At 35.3% G+C, this 20,810-nt stretch overlaps 1 protein-coding gene across 1 annotated transcript in view; it reads right to left on the bottom strand.

Moving 5' to 3' along the window:
• Window positions 1-4,217: 4,217 nt before the first annotated feature.
• The window catches only part of LOC137649951 (2-hydroxyacyl-CoA lyase 2-like), a 72,819-nt gene continuing 56,226 nt past the window's right edge, over window positions 4,218-20,810 (bottom strand). Inside the window, exons 12-14 of the mRNA XM_068382919.1 lie at window positions 15,379-15,481; window positions 14,603-14,773; window positions 4,218-10,102 (exon numbers count right to left, since the gene is read on the bottom strand). Coding sequence (XP_068239020.1) covers window positions 9,920-10,102; window positions 14,603-14,773; window positions 15,379-15,481 — 457 coding nt within the window. The 3' untranslated portion in view covers window positions 4,218-9,919. The remainder of the gene's footprint in view (window positions 10,103-14,602; window positions 14,774-15,378; window positions 15,482-20,810) is intronic.

Raw genomic sequence — 20,810 nt, 5'->3', positions numbered from 1 at the left:
AATCGCTGGCGTATCCCGTCCATAGAATTCTGTCGGGCAACGGAGTTGACAGCTACATGATTATCGGGTAAGATTAATATTGAAAAAATTAATTTAACCTAATTTTTCTTTAAAAAAAGAGAGGCCCCTCCATACAGATTTTTTTTTTACCAGTGATATTGTAAAAGACAGCATGAGATTAAACAAATTCATACTCAATACATTTATTTAATCAACCTGAGTATTTCCATACAAAAATTCTAGATTTTTCACATATACTTCGCAAAACATTTGTAAGATTGTGATTGCAGAATTTCTATGTCATCATAAAAAAAAAAAAAAACTGAAAAATAAAGCACATCCATCCACAGAAGAACACCAACATGAGATACTTCATATCTAACAAACTTATAAACAATACAAAACAAAAACAAACTGAAAAATAAATGTACAAGAGACGAGCGTTATCTGTCAACTCAATCACGGGTACCTGTCACTTTTCTTTACACTGACCAAATACTGTATAAGTTGAATCCAAATAAATTTAAAAAAATTTAGGTTTACACTAAAGCGGGGTTTAGGCTACATGGTCGAACGGTTCGTTGAACCCCGTTGTCGCACCTGCTTCTCAAACGGTTCAAAGAGATGGAGTCAGTTACAAATGCATAGGATTCGTTGAACCCCATTGTTGCATCTACTTGTCAAATGGTTCAAAGAGGTGGAGTCCGTCACAAATACATAGGGTTCGTTGAACCCCGTTGTCGCACCTTCTTGTCCAACGGTTCAAAGAGGGGGAGTCAGTCACAAATGCATAGGATTTGTTGAACCCCGTTGTCGCACCTGCTTGTCAAACGGTTCAAAGAGATGGAGTCAGTCACAAATGCATAGGGTTTGTTGAACCCCATTGTCGCACCTGCTTGTCAAACGGTTCAAAGAGATGGAGTCAGTCACAAATGCATAGGGTTTGTTGAACCCCATTGTCGCACCTGCTTGTCAAACGGTTCAAAGAGATGGAGTCAGTCACAAATGCATAGGGTTTGTTGAACCCCGTTGTCGCACCTGCTTGTCAAACGGTTCAAAGAGGTGGAGTCAGTCACAAATGCATAGGATTTGTTGAACCCCGTTGTCGCACCTGCTTGTCAAACGGTTCAAAGAGGTGGAGTCAGTCACAAATGCATAGGATTTGTTGAACCCCGTTGTCGCACCTGCTTGTCAAACGGTTCAAAGAGATGGAGTCAGTCACAAATGCATAGGGTTTGTTGAACCCCATTGTCGCACCTGCTTGTCAAACGGTTCAAAGAGATGGAGTCAGTCACAAATGCATAGGGTTTGTTGAACCCCGTTGTCGCACCTGCTTGTCAAACGGTTCAAAGAGGTGGAGTCAGTCACAAATGCATAGGATTTGTTGAACCCCGTTGTCGCACCTGCTTGTCAAACGGTTCAAAGAGGTGGAGTCAGTCACAAATGCATAGGATTTGTTGAACCCCGTTGTCGCACCTGCTTGTCAAACGGTTCAAAGAGGTGGAGTCAGTCACAAATGCATAGGATTTGTTGAACCCCGTTGTCGCACCTGCTTGTCAAACGGTTCAAAGAGATGGAGTCAGTCACAAATGCATAGGGTTTGTTGAACCCCATTGTCGCACCTGCTTGTCAAACGGTTCAAAGAGGTGGAGTCAGTCACAAATGCATAGGATTTGTTGAACCCCGTTGTCGCACCTGCTTGTCAAACGGTTCAAAGAGATGGAGTCAGTCACAAATGCATAGGGTTTGTTGAACCCCATTGTCGCACCTGCTTGTCAAACGGTTCAAAGAGATGGAGTCAGTCACAAATGCATAGGGTTTGTTGAGCCCCATTGTCGCACCTGCTTGTCAAACTGTTCAGGGATGGAGTCGGTCACAAATGCATAGGGTTTGTGGACAACAAAGCCCTGCCCACAAAAGTCAGACGAGAACAGACTTTCTTCGAACCGTTCGATGAAAGTGTTCGACAACCAAATACCCCGTTTACACGTTCGAACATCACTTCAAACGCTTGTCTGTTGAACCACAATCGACGAACCGCTTGACCGTGTAAACCGGCCTTAAGAGAATGAAGGCACTCCAGCATTCATGAAGCTTACTAATTGAGCTAAGGAGGGAGATATATACATACAGTAAAGACAAACTTACAATTACAATAAAGTACAAAACAATGAAATAACAAATCATTGTAAAGCCAGGCTTACTTCATGTCCAGTTGAACAGCAGGAAAAACCATACAGTACTTTTAAGTTCATTCCTAAAAATTTGATAACATGTCTTTGATATATTTAAAGCCTCCATTCTTTTACAATTTAAAGAAAAACCTTCTCTGTACAATATAAATTTAACATCTCCACATTGCTTTGCAAAGGAGAATATACAACATTGCATTGATGCATTGCAAAGACTGCAAAACAAACAGTCACATAACTTAGACTACGTGATATACTGTACTACGCTATACTGTACAAGTACTAGCAGGGTATATACTGTACTATGCTATGCAAGTACTAGAAGGGTGTCAACACTCCATATATGCATATTTGCTCTTAACATAATTTACTTTGTACATCATTACAAAATACAGAAAATCTATTTTTTCTATTCCCTACAGCTACTACATTCTAAAGTTAGACAATTTACCAATGAACTTTATTAAGACTGCAATAAACCTGAAAGGGGCTACCCAACAAAGTGTCTAAAATCATAAGTTCATGAGAAAATAATGTAACTGCTCCCCATTCTATAAAAAGAAAGTATTGATTATTTCTTAGACTTTGAAATATAGCTAAGTCAAATATAAATAATTGGGATAAAATTCTGGCTCCTGTTGGCTACTTGAAAACAAATCTGTATAAACATTTCCCCCATAGTCTAAGTAAGTCTTAATTGGAATAAAGTACTTACACTTGTATGACAAATCTGAAAAATCCTTAGGATCACTCCAATTATTATCAATTTAGGGAAAACTAATATGGTTACATAAATTTTCTGTAAAATTCATGCACCCTTAAAATAAAGTGCTAATAAAAAACAAAATTACCTAAAAATTTTTCTAGTATTGAAACCAAAGGACAGTACACTTATTATTTTTGCCCTTTGATTCTCAAATAAAACATAAGACAAGAAATAGATAAGAAACATGTCCTGAGACAAGGTTTACTAATCATTCTCCCAGAGCCAAAGAAAAGCTCTCCATCCTATCATGAGACTTCTGGTTTAAATGGTAAGAAAATCATCATTTAGATTTCTTACTCAAACAAAAAAAATGTGGATTAAGAGATGAATGTAATGCAGGTAATGTTACTCTTTTACGATATATTCTAAAAACTTTCTTCTAAAAGCAATTTTGTTTAGCAGGTGCTAGTGTTTGTCTGGTCAGTTGTGGTTGTATTACAAATATGAAAAAATATTGATTAAAATTGAACATATCTTACATTATCATGATATGATATCTTTACAGAGCTGAACAGGCACATTTTTTATAAACCTCAAACTCTAATTACAGTATTGTACCACCGTCCTTTTTGCTTTTCCTTCTTCAAAAGCTCTCAACCATTTCCCCTTCTACAAAATACCTAACGTCTTCCGTCTCCCCTCTTCTATAAATAAAAATGGCAATAAAAGAAAAAGAGACATTATCAATGACCTGTGCCCAATTTATTTTTACATATACCTAGTTAAAAAATTGAATGCACAAACACACATAAAAGTAAACACTATACAGTATATATAACATTCATTTATACATACATCTCAACTCGTATCAAACATTCAAGGCATATTAATATGAGACTTGGAGATAGTGTTTCACTACATCCGAAAAATTCTATGCATCACATGAGTCTTGTTTGTACAGTACTTGCCCATGAAAAATGCCTGTAAGGGGAGAATTTTTCTTCATAGATCAATTCACTACTTGAAATACAATTTGATTTTGTAAGCTTGTATCCTGATTTGTTCATATTCAAAGTTACTTGTAAACTGGGGAAATACATTTTACAGTATGAGTATGATATGACCTGACATGCTTATTGCTAAATGGTAGTTTAGAGTTGCTGATAAAAGTCATTGTTTATCCATTTGATTTTTCATTATCGTATTAAAGTACGGTACTATTATTATTCTCATAATGACAGTACAGTATTATGTTATTACTATAGCAATAAGCAGAAAACAGTACAATGCAGTACTTGTATTTCTTATATGAGAGAGAGAGAGAGAGAGAGAGAGAGAGAGAGAGAGAGAGAGAGAGAGAGAGAGAGAGAGAGAGAGAAAGAGAGAGAGAGAGTATTACAATTTAATATACTGTAATGTACTAAATTATTATTATTACAGTACAGTACATTCACTACTGTAATGTATTTTACATCTAAAGTACAATTACAGTTCTTAAGTAGATAGTTACAAGTATGGTAGATAAAATTCCTAAGAGTTCAATTTGCCTATTAAAACACAAATAACCACAAGTTCAAACTCTACATGTAGCGGAAGGAGGCAGCAGTTCTCACTCAAATGGAAATCTGATCTTATCTATTGATTCCTAAAGATGTTTACTGGTATCTCTTATTTTGAAAAACAGAGGGTTTTTTTATGAAAACATCCCTCGTTTAAACATCTTTAATAATAGAACAACATATTTATCAGGATACAGCGTATATAAACTACGGGGTCACTCCTTTCAACTGGTAGAAATGTATTTGGTACAGATTTAAAAGTACCAGAGCAGATCTTCAGTCTTTCACTATGAATAGACTCCAAAGATTTTAAACTTACCTCTCACTCCAGAGCTAATCCAGTAGATCAGTCCCACATGTCAAAATGAGTAAAGAGTACTCGGTGATCTCTATTTACGTTAATAAACGATAATGACAAGAATGGAAGGATTTACAGTACAACCTTATACCTTTTCACTGGTATTACATATACACAAAATACACTCAAGTACAGTAAACATTACAGTATTATGAAAAAGTATAAAAAATCAAACTTATCTCCATTAAAGGGAAAAAAAATTTCACTCAAAACTATCAACAAAAGAGAGAGAGAGAGAGAGACTGACTATTCATGCACAATAGTTGAGTTTGTCTTTAGAGTTTTGTGGGCATAAATTTCAAGGACTTCATGTATTGTAGGTTTGACATGAAATAGATATATAAGTTCAAAACTTTATGTATATCTGGACATATATAAAAAAAAAGGTTTGACATGAAATACTGTAGATATATAAGTTCAAAGCTTTATGTATATCTGGAAATATAGAAAAAAAATAAACATGACTAAAACACTTGGAAATAAGAAAAAACTACTGTATTATACTTGTACTGTATATGCCCATATTTAACTAACAATGCAGGAAAATTAGTTATCTATTAAAATGTGAATCTAGGGTAAAATAACACATTATTTACAAAAATTGTGAAACATTGAGCCCAAAAATCTATTAACAGGGAAAACATGAAAGATTTCTCTCTCTTATTTTTCAATGAGAATCTACGGTATTACTTATATCTCAATTTCATTATTTCAAATACACTTTACTTGGCGATATGGGTATCATAAGTGTTCTTTCACTAAAACTGAATTTAAGGAAAACTAGTTTTGAATAAAATTCTATACTACTGTTAAACTTTTATGTTCTTTACCCTTACTTACTGGTAAACAACAATGGAAAAATAGTGCCATGTATTACTGTATAATCATAGGTTAGCCTACAGGGTATTAGGACATAGGTTTTATTATAATGAAACATTGCCACTATGCAACATGGTAATATCAATCCCATGTCAGCAGGGTTTTGGATGCATGACAGATAATAGTTTGAGCGCTTGCTTCTCCAAAAAAATAAGGCACTACTCTCAGACACATTTCATAAGTCTTCTATACTGTCTCGCAGTTGTCATAATTTTTATATGATCATAATTGTACTGTTCGTTCAATGGTCAACCTTATCATTTGCACAATCATAGAAAATGGCTCAAAAGTGAAGTAAGTCATTTAAAAAAATGTTCTTCTTTAAACATATTCCCTTACTTATAAAAGTATTAAAGGATGATTGCATATTGTCAGAAAAATAAGCTAGCAAACTTAAAATATATATAGATTCCTTCATATCTGCAATATTATTGGAAAAAACAACAGATTTCTTTATTAAAGATTTTTCTTGTGTCTAACTTTTAAAATATCTTTAGTTTCAATTTTATATTCCCTTTCTAAAGATGGCTTATTTAGGAACAGACAGGGGACATAGCCTACTGCATTGCCCTTACAAAATGTTTTAAGTGATGAGATAAAACAAGATAATAATACTTTATAATCAAATACTTCCTTACTTAATTTTGAGTTAATAAGCTATTACATTAGAAGTCCGTTTCATAACCTCATGAAATTAAAAATACTAAATTTCACATCTCTACACAAACCTCTCCCTTCCACAATTATATGAGTTATATGGCATCTGTCATGACAGGAAAAAAACCATTGACTCTTAACAAGAAGGGTGCTAACAACCATGAAATCAATCAAATCTAGACGAACAGCAGTAATACCACATCTCTTGTTTCTCGCCATGATCAAGGGTTTTTAAACAGACAATTTTTAATCTGTTACACCACTTCCATATGCTTGTAGTCAGAGAATTAAGAACCTAGATACTGCATTGCATAACATTATTCTTCTTCTTCTTCTTTGTCTGCATCTTTTCCCACGTCTATGTGGGGTCGATGTTTCTGGTCAGAAGAAGAAGAAGAAGAATGTAATGCAATACAGTATCTAGGTTCTTAATTCTCTGACTACAAGCATATGGAAGTGGTATAACAGATTAGAAATTGTCTGTTTAAAAACCCTCGATCATGGCGAGAAACAAGAGATGTGGTATTACTGCTGTTCGTCTAGATTTAATTGATTTCATCGTTGTTAGCACCCTTCTTGTTAGAGTCAATGTTTTTGCATAACATACAGCACAATATAGATATAAGCTATGTTTTATAAAAGCTACACTAAAGTAGAGAATATCATTCCAAAATAGTACTGTAACTTTACAATTCCTTTCTTGTATCTCCCACTTTAGTAAATAAAAGCGTAATAAGAATTACAAAAAATACTTATCACACAAACCCTTCTCTTAAACTATGGTTTAAATTTCACACTCATTCAAGCATAATTTGATAATATTTTAACACTATTAGACCAAAAAGTAAGCTTCACTTGCTGGATGTTTTTATATATCATTATCAAATACATATACAGTATTCCAACACATACATTTAAATAAAGTATAATTATAAAAACCTTGGTGCAAGAAATGAGAAAAAAAAACCTCATCAAATTTTGTAAATCTAAAAAACTGAAAAGTTATTCCTGTGGTGAAGGGATGTTTGAATAAAGTCAAGTGTATATAATAGTATGAAAAGTAAAGGAAAAAATCAGTTATTGAATAATATTTTTGTAATTTTGTGAGAAACCAAAAAGAAAATAAAAAAAATTAAATTAATAAGAAAATATCTAAATGGAACACATCTCTGTTACAAGTTGAACCTTTAATTTGGCAGCATTGAAGTCATATGCTTATTTACATAGCAATATTATTTTTTAAAACATAATACTAAGCTCAAAGTAGGATAAATTGTGTTACAACCAATAATGTTTTTAAACAATATTTAAATGCTTAAAGTACAGATTACTTAAATCTCAGTGACAAGCTAGTTTTCATACACCGTACACACAATTACGGTTTAGTTTCATACCATTTTGAGCTATCTGAGCTGTAAGAGATAAGGGTTGAAATGTGAAAAATTTTCAATAAAATTTTTGTATAAAAGGAATTAATGATTATGTTTTATCAAGATTGCCCAAACTGATATAATGATTAACAGATCTCACATTTTCAATAAAATATTAGGCAGGAACTTGCTGAAACGTTACAAGTAAAGTAAGTAAAGAGTTTTCTAAATTTAGTTTAGCAAGTTATTTCTCATTTACTCAATAATTTGTATAATTCTTCATAATGCCTTACCCCTAAAACATCATATTTCCTTGTCCTTATTACTTTTGCAGCCATTATATATGTGTTAATTTTCTTTCACAAAACTAAAACAGATTCAACAAAATTTTGTATTCATGCCATGCAGCACATGATTAATTATTACAATTTTTATAATAAAACAAAAAGTACTGTCAAAATATTACTTTGATAAAGTTCTAGTATCAAAACAATAACAATATAACAAATTATAATAGCTACTTCAATTCAGTAATTCATTTGTACCTGTAGTAATATCATTTCATATCATATAACACTGAAATGATAGCACTGCTGAAAAAAAAAACAGCAACAAATATCTCTAGATGGTTTAGTGATTAGTGAATAAAAAGCAGTAACTAGCTTAACTATTTGGAAACATCTCATGGATTGGATTAACGAAATTATTTATGTATCGTGGCATAGCATCAGCTATCAACTATTGTACTGTTTGATAAATGTATCAAGCACAGAATTAATATCTCTCTTCCCCCATCATAAAGAATAAATGCAGCCTAAACTAGCTTACCTCAATTTGAATGAATCATAGATGGTCTCATTTCCTAATAAACAAAATAAAAATTTTCTAGTATAATTTAATCACTTTATGAATTATAGTCTTCAACATTTGCAATATTTAAAAAATAAAGAAAATAACTGTACTTTGTTGATTGAATGTCATGTGTTTGATGAAATAATTAAGGAAATTTGTGGCGATATTGATACGTCTCCAAGTAGCTACTTTGAGTAAGTTACCACAGTACTGCACTTCCTTTACATAAAACCACTGTACCACACTCCCTTATGCAGCGTTCACACATATTGACTTTTTGCCATCCAAGACATGACGTCGCACATTCCAGAGAAAGCGTCGTTGTGAGGCCGTCCACATAGCACAACCATGTCCAACCTTTTCCTCTTTTTTATACCAGCTGCCCCCATTGTATACAGGTCAGTGTCTAGGAAATAACTAAAGTAGTGTTGCCGTTTACTCTAGACAGTGAAAGGTCGTCATGTCTGTACAGGTTCACCGAGTCCTGTGCACATTTCATACCATACATGACACTTTCTTGTGCCGTTTTAAATGGGAGCTATGATGACCAAGGATGGTACGTGTGAAGCGGCCATAGATGCCTGTGGTGATTTGAATGCATGACGTCGTGTTGCAGACGGCACTCGATACGTGTGAAAGTGACCTTACGTGAAACTAACTTTCATTCATACTGGGTTTAGTTCTCATAGCTATATAGGTTTGAACATATCTATCTTATTTTATATTTCTTGTGTAATTAAGGGTGACTACGATATAAATAAAAGTATGACACCTAATTGCACTGCTCAGTTGGTGGATCTGCAAAATGATGGCAGCAAACCAATAGAGGTGTCAGACCACAAAAATATGGCTTAGAGAGGTTCATCCTATATACCTGTATAAAAAATGCTATCATCTTTCCCTAAAAACACATGAAACTATACAGGTATTACAACCTTCAATATGAATTCATGGCAAGCATTTGCATTATCAAAAGTAAACTCAAAACACTATTTGCAAATTTGTCACTTGTGTTACCTTAATATCTTAAATAAAGATTGGCTTATTCCTGTGCCAAGAATTTCTGATGTTCTTCAAAATATTTGTGCATACATTAAATCTCTACGGTACAATCAACATGGGAATCATGTAATACCTTATCAAGTTTCAATGAGTTTCTAAGGCTATATGTCATTCCCCTTGTTCCTTCTACTATTTGTTTATAAGTAAAATATATTGACCAAAGTACTGCCTATGCAAAAATAAAGCTCTTGATTTTCTCATAAATTCTATATACTGTAAGTTCTCCTAGCTACATAAAATTCAGGCAACAGACACAACAAATTAAACCCATTGACGTGGCAGTACTAAACAGATATGCTGCCCTCCCTGAATTTAGATTTCCCAATCAGGACATTGGCAAGAACTGAGAGTTGTTCTTCCTTGTATATTCGCTGGACTTCCTTTATCCTTTCGGGCAAATCATCACCTCGGCCAATTAATACACCACGGGCTCCTAATCCTTCAACAGCCTTGTGATAGTCACAGTACTGGAAATGAAATAACAGACAATACAATGTTAAGCAAAACAAACTACAAAATATATCAAGAGTTATCTACATTATCTTAATAACAATTTAAATAGACCTTTCTGGGTGAGTTACTAGGGAATAATCTGATCAAAATCAGGTTATATGAATATTTATTATACATATTAAAACCAATAAAATATAAATATTACAGTTCATAATATGCAATCTATTCAGTTGCAAGTGTTTTATATCTTAAAAGACTGAAAAAGAAAACCATCCAAAACTTGATGTTAACTTCCTGTTGGCTACAAGCTATAGTTTTCATTATCATTAATATTAAAACCAAACAAGCTGCATATATAGGTGGAACAGCAAAATTATACAAGTCCAAGGACCATAAAAGGGAAAGCATGCTTGAATGGAAGAAGAAATTTAGAAGTTGATAAATCATACCAGATAAATAAAGAAATACAAATGATAAACTCCAAAGTAAAATAAATAAGTTAAAATAAACTTGTGTAACGTTGCTTATTATAAAGGTACTGAACCTTACATAAGAAAAAACAACTGTTTGAACTGACAGGTAAAAATAGTCTTTCAAGGTGGATGGTACCTTTAGAGAAAATATGAATACAAAGGATGTTCCCATAATAACGCTTTTAAACTTCATCCACATTACAATGAGCTTTCTGAAAGACTGGGTTAAAAGGAAAGCAACCACATCTCACAGACCTTACGACATTAGATGAATCTATTATGGAAGGTCAATACACAATACCTGTAGCAACTCCTATAATTCTGTGTTGAGCAATTCACCGAGTCAAGTAGAAATAAGAATAAGGATCTTATTAAAATACTGGGTGTATCAATAGAAAGATGGGAGTTGTACTCAAGAAGTGTTATATGAAAATCTAGTTTTGAGAATTAGATAACTTAAATACCTACATATTCATATGATGTCTTTGACTTACATATTCATGTGCTATTCCTCAATAAAAGTGAAAAAATCTGACCATAGCAGAATGAAAATACTGTAAAACATTTAAAAAATACTTTATATTTTTTTCCAGCTATACAAGCCCCGAGGCCTTTAAATGTGGAAATATGTTCAGCAGTGCTGAAACGGGTATTGAATCATCAACGGAGTAATAATTGGTTAATGACAGGTGGCACAAGGGGAACCCCTTTAACCCACCTTATGCAGAATTGCAACTTCTGTCCTTAAGCTAGGACTGAGAGGAAGGGGGGTTAAAGGAGGGAAATCTAATTCAAAGTACTAAGATTTTTAAAGCTAGGAAAATTACAAATTACTTTAATATTTTTGTTATTTGTTCATATGCACATCCAACCATTGATTTTTCTTATAGATATGGAAACACTCTTTCATAAGTGAGAGGAAGGCTATGAAGAGAGACTTGTCAGGCTGTTGAACATGAAAATATTCTCTGCAAGTTTGAACTTAATAAGTTCCAATGATTCAACAGCCTAATCAGGGAGATCAATACAAAACCTGGTCACAACTGGAATAAAACCTATAGAATACTAAGAAGTAATGAGCCTTATGATGAATGAGGCATGGCTGTTAGAATCACCTGTACACATAGTATTACATGCAGCATGGTACTGTCAGGGAAAATCTGAATACAAACGATGGTCGGAGTTAGGAAAAAACTTATGCAAGATGCACAATGAACTAATTGAACAATGCTATCAGAGATTAATACCTAGATCAGGAATAAGAAATTTAATAGACAAGAAGTTCTTGTCCGACAAATTAAGATGAGATTCAGCAGCTGAAGACAAAACAGGAGAAGACGACTCAAAACAAGGCTGAATGAAAGAATCAAAACACTTCTTCAGAATAGATTAATCACTAAAAATCTTAAAAGACTTTCTCAATAAGCCAATTTTTGTACAACTGAAGAAGATACATACCAAATGTGATTCTCAAAAGTAAATTTGCTATCAAGAATTACACCTAAAATTTTAAAACATCATATAGAGTTAAAGAAATATTACCAATGCTGAAATCTGGATGTTTAGGAGCCCCTGTCCTCGACCTACTTATAATAAGATCTTGAGTTTTGTTAAGATTCAACTTCATGCTCCATAATCTGCACCATGCACTAAGTTTTGCTAGATATCTATTGAGGGATTCAGCAAAGCCACACCTACATTCAGGAGATGAAATTGATACAAAGAGTAGCATCATCTGTATATGCAACAAGCTTATTTTCTAGGCCAAACCACATGTGTAAGCCTACAGGTACTCTTCATTTAGCGACACTTCGTTTAACAACAAATTCAAAGTTACGATGGCTTTTTTTGAGCCGGCCAGTATCTGTTTAATGGTAATCTCGTGAAGTTACGACACACGGCATGCAGTGGCAGCACAGTTGTGAGCGTAACTGTATGCAATTGTGTGTAACACCAACTAACGTGAGTCAAAACTTTGTTAGATCAAAGAACCTCCATTTTTCTACATATGTCAAGAGAACCTGTGCTTCTTGTTTTGCAGGGTTTGTGCAGAGTTAAAGCCTTGGTACTACCAACTTCCAGCAGGTACTCTCATAAAGGCCACACGATCAATGAAGAGACTCGGTATAGACTTCACGGGACCTCTACCTACTGCTTCTTGTAATCCATACATGCTTACAGCTGTTGACGAGTATTCACGGTTTCCATTTGCTTTTGCATGTCTTAACAAAAGTACCGACACTGTAATTAGATGCCTGGAGCTGATATTTAACTTGTGTGGGGTGCCAGGTTATATTCACTCTGACCAAGGTGCATCCTTTATGTCAAAATATGTTAGGGAATATCTTTTGAAAAAATGGGCGGTGACAAGCCGCACAACTCCACATCACCCAGATGGGAATAGCCAGGTAGAGATTCAATGGCAATACATGGAAAGCAGTCAAGCTAGCTCTCGGGTCATGGAACTTGCCTGATAGTCCAATAAAACTAGGACTTCCAGAAGAACTACGTTCTTTAAGGTCGCTGCTGTGTACGTTTATAGATACCACCCCTCATGAGCAGTTCTTTAAATTACAGTGTTGTTCCAGTCACGAAAACTCCTTACTTTCATGGCTAAGGGCTCCTGGACCCATATTGTTGAGGAGATTTGTACCAAATAGGAATAAGCCATTGGTAGATGAGGTTGAGCATGTGGATAGCAAATGACTTATTCCAATATAAGGTACTCTGATGGAAGAGAACCTACCATGTCTGTTCATGACCTAAATTCTTGTCCTGAGGGTCAGCTCTCCCATCATCTGTTAACTGAAGGAACGAGTAGTGTTCATCATGACACCTCCGAAGAACCAACAATCAGGACTCCACCAGAACCAGTGTCACAAGAGGAGACTGTAGCAGATTCAACTCGCCAAGAACGAATGAGCACTGACGTTGGGCCTGAACTGGGAATATTATTTGTGCTTCTAGATCTGCAATGCACTATGGCTGGGACTAGACTTTATTAGTTTTTATTCTGCGTTTTATTCTACGAGGGGAGAATATGGTATATTTATTACTTAAGGATGATATGTTTTGCTCTTGCCTTTTTCTTCTCTATTTAATTACCAAAGTTTGATATGAGTGTTGTCCCATCATTAAGAAGCATTACTTCACTTTGTTTCTACCCAGAACTCAGAGACAATGGTGATCAATATACCAAACCTACATATATGTTTGGTATTTATTAGTAATATCAAGGGTAATAGGATACTGTAAATATATTAAGGTAAGGATTACTATCATTGTAAGGGATATCACCATTTACTATACTGCATATCATTGTAAGTTTAATATTGTACTAGATTATCAAGGAAAATAATGAGTTTATTTCAGACTATTAATGGTTTAAATTGAGGAAAGCTGGGAAGCTGCAGCCAAGTGTTTTATTGTCAGCAAATGGTAGTGTAAAGCAAGCTATAATTCAATTAAGTTCTTGTGCCTAATATAAACCTCTAGTGCCTCGATTTACCAAACCAGTCAGTGGATACTGTAGCAGACATCCAAGCTTTGCTGTTGGGCCTACAAAGAATCCCATCTTTACATTGATCATGCCCATTAATGATACATGATGAACTGTCAATCGAATAATGGTCTGTGTATTAGATGGCCACATTCACACAAATTTATAGTGACACTGTACAATGCTTGGAAGGTTTGTGACCTTAGGTATCCTTTCTTTTCTAAAGAAGGTAGAAGATGGAGTCAATTCAAGATTAGGCCAGAATCATCTTTCCTAAACCTCAAAGATACATCATGGTCCTTCTCTTATATGGTGGTTTGAACATCTGTTTTAATGTATATACTGCTGCTCCTCAATTGCAAACACTGCCTCAAATAAAGTAAGCATATTGTAACTAATTAAATGAAAAAAAGGTATTGACTTTCAAGAAGTTTAAAAGACAATTTGGATAGTCTACTTACTGTACACTAACAAAGACAAAACATAAAAGAAAGAAATACCTGTAATGATATAAACTTTTGAAAGGAACAGGGTTAACTTACTGCTAAATCGCATGCTACACTAGTGCCAAACATAGGGACTTGTTCGCGTGCAATCTGTGTCCAACCAGCATCATTCCCGACGAACGCTATAACTGGAGTCTTATGACGCGTGTATGTATCAAACTCGGATAAAGAGTAGCCAAGTGAGCCATCACCATATATGATCCACACCTGTCAAAATAATTACAGTACTTTACATGTTATTCAAGTATAGCCTAAAAAAAAAACTAACATTTAGAAACTTTTTAATTTTCTATACAGTGCTATATTACTAATACATAGTGCTAAGAGTAAAAATACTTGACCTATGAGAGCCTAATGTATGTTACAAATGTCTTCCATATTTAGCTTACCAAATAAAAAACCATTCAATTCTATATAAAATGTACTTAATGTATCAGGATTTCCATTCATTTACCACAAATTACGGCATATAAGTTGACTTGAAGTCTAAAAAAATAAAATTAATATATACTGTAGATTGAAATTAGTCCATGTCAGGAATTAATGATTGTTTGTTTTGGTGAATCAATGTTTGATTTGACAGTTTCAACTCATAAATTTCTAAACAATTGGAAAATGTTTAAAGACCTCAATAAGCATTAAGTAAGGGACTAGTCATTGTACTGTAGCACAATATCTAAGAGACTGAACATATGCGTGTATGATCAACAGTAAAGACTTACTACACCTGGAGAAGTAAGACAATATGCTTCAATACCTAAAACCATCAACTGTGAAATAAAATAATCAAATAAATCATAACTATACTGTACCTCTGAATCTGGTCGACACAGTTTGGCCCCAAGGGCAAAACCACCACCAACTCCCAAGGTACCGAAAGCTCCTGGATCCAACCAAGTCAGAGGACCTCTAGGCCTGGATAATGAAATATTTATCTTACATAATTTTATTTTTATCTAAACAAAATCAAAACTTAGTCTATGTGATTTCAGATTAATTGAAAATACTGATAAATCTTCAAAGAAATTATCATTTTCTGTAATTACACAAAAATTTAGCTCATCTCTTGTCCAAACTGCTACACTGAGGGTAAAAAAATCATTATTTCCTTAATGACTTAATCTCTATATGCCCTTAAATTCGGAGACAAATTTTATAAATGATGTATTCAATTAACGTGCCAGCTTAGAGACTAAGCAATACAATTTTCTAACAAAAACAAACCTGCAAATGTACCAAATTAAGAGAACTATTTTGCAAAAAGACAGTAAGAATCAGAGTATCATTTTGGTATCATGTGCAAAAGCTAACTTTACAACAAACTTGCATCATAGGTCCCACTACCATGAGCATGGAGTAATGTACACAGAATCCACACAGGAAAAATTATGCATACACTGTGCCTTGTGAGGCACACTGTGGATGAGACTAAAGGTTTTAGGCAGTTATCCCTCAGCCCCCTTGCATTACTTTCAGGAAATTAGTTTTCAGGGGGGGGGGGCACATAAATAGATCTTCAACTTACAAACTTAATTGGTTCCAAGAAGCTGTTTGTAAGTCAAATTGTTTGTAAGTCCAATTTTGTTAAATTTTGGCTTAGTGTAGGCCTAACCTGAATTCCATGCCTATGGTTCCCAGCTACAAGTCAACAAATAGTAAGGTTTCATATGAAATAGATATCAGGTTATTACAAAAGTTGTTTTGCTTACTGTATCAAATGATACAATTTTGTTTTATTACATTATTTCCAGTAGGCGATGCAGTTCCGGTAGGCCCTGCTGCTTCCTCCGGTGCCTTAGATGACCGCAGAGGTAGCAGCAGTAGGGGATTCAGCATTATGAAGCTTCATCTGTGGTGGATAATGTGGGAGGTTGGGCTGTGGCACCCTAGAAGTACCAGCTGAACTCGGCTGAGTCCCTGGTTAGGCTGGAGGAACGTAGAGAGTAGAGGTCCCCTTTTTTGTTTTGTTTAATTGTTGATGTCGGCTACCCCCCAAAATTGGGGGAAGTGCCTTTGGTATATGTATGTATGATCTTTGTTATTTTCAGTTGGATTTGTGTTTGTATCTCAAAGTGTTTGTAAGTTGAGAACCTTCTGAATTACAATTAAAAATGAGATGGTATGGATGCTCCATGCCCCTCTTATTACACTAGTGTAACCTTTGTCTCTGAAAAACCAGATTCTCACTATAGTTCTTCTCAATTTTCCCTATTTGTGTGCTTGCATTATATTAGAAGGCTTAAATGCTGGTTTTTATAGGTTTTTGAACAAGAGACTGTAAATAACGAATGTTGCATAAACTTCTACAATTTACCTGAGTTGAATTAAAATACACACTAAATATGACCAAAATTTTTCCATGTAAATATAAGCTATTTTGTCAGTAGAACTGCTTTTGTAAATATTAATTTCCCTTTAAAAATATAAACTATTTTGTCATCAGAATTACTTTTGAAAATATAAACTATCCTTTTAAAGCCTTCTTATGAGTTCAACAAAGTTATCTTGTAATTGTATGGCTTTCTTTTATTAGAGAGCAGAATGCTACAAGCAATAATGCCACAACAAAGAAATGACCCCAGTACAACAAAGAGAGAATAGAAAATAATCTGTAAAAGAGAAACAAAATGATGATATGAACATGACCAAATACAAAAAAAGATAGTAGTAATGGTTATGAAAATGATCAAAGATGAAGGTATAAACAAAAGAAAGTGAAAAGACAACCTCTTGAAAAACAACCAGGTATCCTTGGCCATTCTATTCAGAGTGCCTAAAACACCATTTGGTAAAAACAAGGATGAGAAACTGATTGAATTAGTCCTACGGTGATCCAATAAGGCATTTCCTTGTAAAATTGCAGTGAAACCAAAGAGCAATGAAATGAGGCTCAATACTACACAGTATTCTAGAAATTTTATTCCAGCTGTGACCAAGTTGTGGAATGATCTTACTAATAATTGAATCAGTAGAACTTCAAAAGTTCAAACTTGCAGCAAATGTTTTTATGTTGAACAGGCTAACATAAGTCTTTTTAAAGAAAGAGAAAAACTAATTTCATGAAAAAAATAAACATTCCTGTAATGAGAAAAAATCAGACGAGTTTAATCTAGCAATACAAAATAATTTTGCCCAGATACATGATGAAATGGAAGCAAGTAAAGAAGAAATAAACAGTAATTTTTATTGTAATCAACAAAAATGATCAGTGGAAAAGTTCCTAAACAAGATCAAGGAAAAATATCAGAAAACACCAAAAACCTAATACCTGTATAGAAAAGATTGGAAATGAGGGTAAAACCCAAGAGAAATGAAATAGAATTAAAACCCCAAGACATTCGTAATAAATTCAGACTAAAATTGAGAAAACACAAAAGAAAGGACATACATACATACATACATATACCAAGGCACTTCCACCAATTTTGGGGGGTAGCCGACACCAACAATGAAACAAAACAAAAAAAGGGGACCTCTACTCTCTACGTTCCTTCAGCCTAACCAGGGACTCAACCGAGTTCAGCTGGTACTGCTAGGGTGCCACAGCCCAACTTCCCACATTTCCACCACAGATGAAGCTTCATAATGCTGAGTCCCCTACTGCTGCTACCTCCGCGGTCATCTAAGGCACCGGAGGAAGCAGCAGGGCCTACTGGAACTGCGTCACAATCGCTCTCCATTCATTCCTATTTCTAGCACGCTCTCTTGCCTCTCTTACATCTATCCTCCTATCACCCAGAGCTTTCTTCACACCATCCATCCACCCAAACCTTGGCCTTCCTCTTGTACTTCTCCCATCAACTCTTGCATTCATCACCTTCTTTAGCAGACAACCATTTTCCATTCTCTCAACATGGCCAAACCACCTCAACACATTCATATCCACTCTAGCCGCTAACTCATTTCTTACACCCGTTCTCTCCCTCACCACTTCGTTCCTAACCCTATCTACTCGAGATACACCAGCCATACTCCTTAGACACTTCATCTCAAACACATTCAATTTCTGTCTCTCCATCACTTTCATTCCCCACAACTCCGATCCATACATCACAGTTGGTACAATCACTTTCTCATATAGAACTCTCTTTACATTCATGCCCAACCCTCTATTTTTTACTACTCCCTTAACTGCCCCCAACACTTTGCAACCTTCATTCACTCTCTGACGTACATCTGCTTCCACTCCACCATTTGCTGCAACAACAGACCCCAACTACTTAAACTGATCCACCTCCTCAAGTAACTCTCCATTCAACATGACATTCAACCTTGCACCACCTTCCCTTCTCGTACATCTCATAACCTTACTCTTACCCACATTTACTCTCAACTTCCTTCTCTCACACACCCTTCCAAATTCTGTCACTAGTCGGTCAAGCTTCTCTTCTGTGTCTGCTACCAGTACAGTATCATCCGCAAACAACAACTGATTTACCTCCCATTCATGGTCATTCTCGCCTACCAGTTTTAATCCTCGTCCAAGCACTCGAACATTCACCTCTCTCACCACTCCATCAACATACAAGTTAAACAACCACGGCGACATCACACATCCCTGTCTCAGCCCCACTCTCACCGGAAACCAATCACTCACTTCATTTCCTATTCTAACACATGCTTTACTACCTTTGTAGAAACTTTTCACTGCTTGCAACAACCTTCCACCAACTCCATATAACCTCATCACATTCCACATTGCTTCCCTATCAACTCTATCATATGCTTTCTCCAGATCCATAAACGCAACATACACCTCCTTACCTTTTGCTAAATATTTCTCGCATATCTGCCTAACTGCAAAAATCTGATTCATACAACCCCTACCTCTTCTAAAACCACCCTGTACTTCCAAGATTGCATTCTCTGTTTTATCCTTAATCCTATTAATCAATACTCTACCATACACTTTTCCAACTACACTCAACAAACTAATACCTCTTGAATTACAACACTCATGCACATCTCCCTTACCCTTATATAGTGGTACAATACATGCACAAACCCAATCTACTGGTACCATTGACAACACAAAACACACATTAAACAATCTCACCAACCATTCAAGTACAGTCACACCCCCTTCCTTCAACATCTCAGCTTTCACACCATCCATACCAGATGCTTTTCCTACTCTCGTTTCATCTAGTGCTCTCCTCACTTCCTCTATTGTAATCTCTCTCTCATTCTCATCTCCCATCACTGGCACCTCAACACCTGGAACAGCAATTATATCTGCCTCCTCTATTATCCTCAACATTCAGCAAACTTTCAAAATATTCCGCCCACCTTTTCCTTGCCTCCTCTCCTTTTAACAACCTTCCATTTCCATCTTTCACCGTCTCTTCAATTCTTCCGCCAGCCTTCCTTACTCTCTTCACTTCTTTCCAAAACTTCTTCTTATTCTCTTCATATGACTGACCCAATCCCTGACCCCACCTCAGGTCAGCTGCCCTCTTTGCCTCACGTACCTTGCGCTTTACTTCCACATTTTTCTCTCTATATTTTTCATACTTCCCTATACTATTATTCTGCAGCCATTCCTCAAAAGCCCTCTTTTTCTCTTCCACTTTTACCTTCACTCCTTCATTCCACCATTCACTGCCCTTCCTCATGCTGCCTCCAACAACCTTCTTGCCACATACATCACTTGCAATCCCAACAAAATTTTCTTTTACTAACTTCCACTCCTCCTCTAAATTACCAGTTTCTCTTACTCTCACCTCGTCATATGCCATTTTCAACCTTTCCTGATATTTACTTTTTACCCCCGGTTTTATTAACTCATCAACCTTCACTACCTCCCTTTTACATCCACCTACTCTATTCCCCCACTCTTTTGCTACAACTAATTTTCCTTCCACCAAAAAATGATCAGACATACCGTTTGCCATACCCCTAAACACGTGCACGTCTTTCAATCTTCCAAACATTCTTCTAGTTATCAACACATAATCCATTAATGCCCTTTCTACTACTCTTCCATTTGCCACTCTTACCCATGTATACTTATTCTTATCTTTCTTTTTAAAGAAGCTAGCACTTATTACCATCTCTTGTTCAACACACATATCTACCAGTCTCTCACCACTCTCATTTTCACCTGGTACACCATACTTCCCAATGACACCTTCTACCTCTCCAGCGCCCACTCTAGCATTTAAGTCACCCAATACAACTACATAATTCCTTCTACCCAGTCCTTCTACACACCTAGTTAATTCATTCCAGAACTCATTCCACT

The sequence above is a fragment of the Palaemon carinicauda genome, chromosome 11, assembly GCF_036898095.1.
Source record: "Palaemon carinicauda isolate YSFRI2023 chromosome 11, ASM3689809v2, whole genome shotgun sequence".
Taxonomy (NCBI): Eukaryota; Metazoa; Arthropoda; class Malacostraca; order Decapoda; family Palaemonidae; genus Palaemon; species Palaemon carinicauda.
This window is presented reverse-complemented; position numbering and strand designations above follow the sequence as displayed.